General features: G+C 34.9%; 1 protein-coding gene across 1 annotated transcript; it reads right to left on the minus strand.

Annotated features, from left to right (window-relative positions):
* LOC107638419 lies at window positions 2,099–3,015 on the minus strand. The gene is made up of 2 exons (XM_016341672.2): window positions 2,759–3,015; window positions 2,099–2,553 (listed from the first exon to the last, which is right to left on the minus strand). Exons 1-2 carry the CDS (start codon window positions 2,884–2,886, stop codon window positions 2,427–2,429), a joined length of 255 nt encoding a protein of 84 aa, XP_016197158.1. The 5' UTR covers window positions 2,887–3,015; the 3' UTR covers window positions 2,099–2,426.

The raw sequence follows: 3,132 nt of genomic DNA on the forward strand, positions 1-3,132 counted from the left end.
GTCAACCCTAGACACTAAAATATTTGTTACACCAAAAGGTATAGGTAGCTTGGTGATGAAGAAAGGCATCTAATAATTAAAGCGAAAATGTTTGGTAACTAAAGAAAATCAGCCAAAAACAGTCATAACTTGCCTTATTTAGCATTCATTAATTGTTGCGATAATTAATTAATGTTAAATAAGGCAAGTTCTGGCTGTTTTTTTTTTCTACCTAGCATTACCCTAATTAAAGTTGGCATTGTTCGAATACAGAAGCAGAGAGAATTGGAAAATATGGAATGATCATTTCATGAAGAATAGAACTGAATGTTGATTGCACCATGCATCAAGAGAAAGGCTTATAGAGCTAGGAAGTTTAACCAACTTCTTGTATCCAATCAAAACATTAATATTACACAGCTGCTAAAAAAAAGGGGATAAACATATAATAATTATGGGTAAGTATTATCTATTTCTATTTTAAACAAGTGCCCTATAAATAATATTAATTATTAGGAAGACTGTTAGATAGTCCATTTAAATTTGTGTTCAATAAATGATGGTCTGAAGGTGTGTCTCCCTGTCTTATAGATTGGTGTTACTAGGATGTGACTGGTGAGAGTATGAAATCTGAGGAATAGATTGGGATTCTATAACTAAATTGGTTGTCTGCTGGCCGGTTTAAGGGATCTATGTCGTCCCAACCCATAAACCATTTTGTGTTCCACATTTTCTTCACACCATTAATGTCTTGTTCCTGCCCGATGCCATGTGCAACCAGCCATCCCTATTCCCATCTAATCCAAACAAAATAAATAAATACTACTATAATATTATATTGGAAATACAAAAAAAATCCGTGCAAAAGTTTGGGCCTAAGTATGTCATTTTACAACTAGGCCTATTGAGATGCTTAGTGGGCTTATGGGCCCTTTCCCTAGTCATAATGCTGCATTGGGATAAGCCAACATATTTTCCACGTTAGATAGTTTATATAAGTAGGGAGTTGGAATAGGAGTTTAATTTTGATACACCAGTATAAAAAAGTTTATACAATTATGCAATCACATCTGTTATTTTGAATGACTATAGTAATTACTTTTGATGATGTGACATTATGTGATTAAATACACGTATAAAAACGCATCAAAATTAAATTCATAGGAATAATACCAAAAAAAAAAGAGTAGGGAATTGGAACATTTTTCACATAAGAAATCCCCAAAAAACTTGAGATTCTTGAAGGTGTGGAGCAAGGGCAGCACCAAACTCGTCTTCAAATTGAGGTCTATCTCTTCCAATAACACTTTGAACATAAGAGTGCCTAAGCTAGCTGGTTGGTAGCTGCTCTTGTCCGAGACTCGACTCTGTTTTTCAGTTTTCTCCACCAAAGCACACACACAACAAACAATATTCATGTTAATCGTTTCCTTCCATCATAAGCTATTGATTTCATAAACATATATGTCCTCCCCATGATGACTACACTTCGTTCAAACCTCACGTCAAGATAATAGTTTTCATATTGAAGATAGTTGAAAAGAATATATATACTAAAATCGAGTAATGATGATGATTCATGCATGGTTATTTCCACTTTGCATTAAGCAACAATATATACATAGTTTTGGATGGTAGCAGCTACAAAGTAGTGCAGAGCTTAATGGGATACAGCTAAGACTAAAAGGAAGGCTTTTGGGTTCCAATTCCCAATTAGAAAATCGAATCCAAGTATGAGTATGAGTACTGCTTCTGGATGTTGGGCTCTCCCCTCTTGATACACAATACATTCTCCATGATTATTTAGGAAATATAATGAATGCGGAAGGTGCAACACTATAAATCAGTTTGAGCTAAGAATGACAAGAGTTGGTACAGAAGCAATAAGCAGCCTGAACTCTGAAGAATAGTGAACTATATAACCCAGGAACACAAAACGCTTAATTAAAGCAGAAAACAAGATTATACACAAAAAAAAAGGGGGGTAAATTGCAGCAACATTGGTATCTGGGGTTGGTAATAACAACTAACAACTGTAAGTTAGCTTAGAGGGGCTGCCCAATTGATAAGGTCTAGAAAATGCTTAATGCAGCCGCCAGCATCTGCTGCCAAAAGTGAGTTTACAGAAAACATAGCTTAAGGTTGATCATAATACCTCTGAACAGTGGTAGAAAACTTTGCAATGATGATGTCCACATTGAGTGGAAACATAATCCAGTTGGGACATGACATATAAACCAAAAATAAGGAGCACAAGAACTTGAAATAAACAAGCTGTTTTTGTTGAAGCAATTTTCAACTTTAACTCAATTGAAATGAAGCATAATAAATCAGTATCACTGAACTCTTTAGCAAAACTATTGTTTGTGCGAAGCTAAATTCTAATGAAAACCACGATCTATAATGAGAGTCATCCATCCATAGGGCAAAGCATTTATGTTTGTGAGCTAAAGTTTTCTCAGAAGTGCGGAAGCCCAACGCTTAACACGTCCTCTAAGTGTATAACCAAAAACAACTCCAGCAACAAAGCAAATTGCACAAAGCTTTGAGCATGCCCAGTAAGACACTCCTTCTCTGCAACAACAAAAATGTTGTTAAATTGAAGTGGCCCAACTCTAACCTTTAAGACCTAATTGTGATGATAGAGTAGCAGGGAATCAGTGACTCATTTTGAAAACAAATGATAAGAAAACGAATATTGAGCATTTTGCATTTCTTTGGAGAAAGTTTCCAAATTGAAAGCAAAAAAAGAGAACGAAGAAGGGGGAAAGAGAGATACCTGGGAGATTTAGTAAGCAAAAGAAGGGAGGAATCAGGCGGTGGCGCTTTTGCATCCAAATTGATGGTTGGAGACGACGAATTGTGATGGGCGGAACCCTTAACGATAGCATTCGGAGCGCCGTTCATAGCTGGAAACGACGCCTCTAGTGTGCCGCTTACCCAACTTGAGTTGACACCTTCAGTTTCAGACCTCTTCTCTTATTTTTTTATTCCCAAATTTCTCTCTCTTTTTTTTTAGTATTCAAAGTAATCCATATAGAATCTCTTATTTTTAAGTATGTTATACTAAAATTAATTATTAAAATATAAAATATATATTAAAAATAAATTAAATAATATATATATATATATAATGTGATTAATTTATATTAG

The sequence above is a fragment of the Arachis ipaensis genome, chromosome B04 (assembly GCF_000816755.2).
Source record: "Arachis ipaensis cultivar K30076 chromosome B04, Araip1.1, whole genome shotgun sequence".
Lineage (NCBI taxonomy): Eukaryota > Viridiplantae > Streptophyta > Magnoliopsida > Fabales > Fabaceae > Arachis > Arachis ipaensis.

Excerpts from the sequence above, each read along its gene's own strand:
- LOC107638419 (XM_016341672.2), bottom strand. The coding sequence starts at position 2,886 with ATGAACGGCGCTCCGAATGCTATCGTTAAGGGTTCCGCCCATCACAAT. Across the intron at positions 2,554-2,758 it reads TTGCTTACTAAATCTCCCAG|AGAAGGAGTGTCTTACTGGG; the intron begins GTATCTCTCTTT and ends TTGTTGTTGCAG.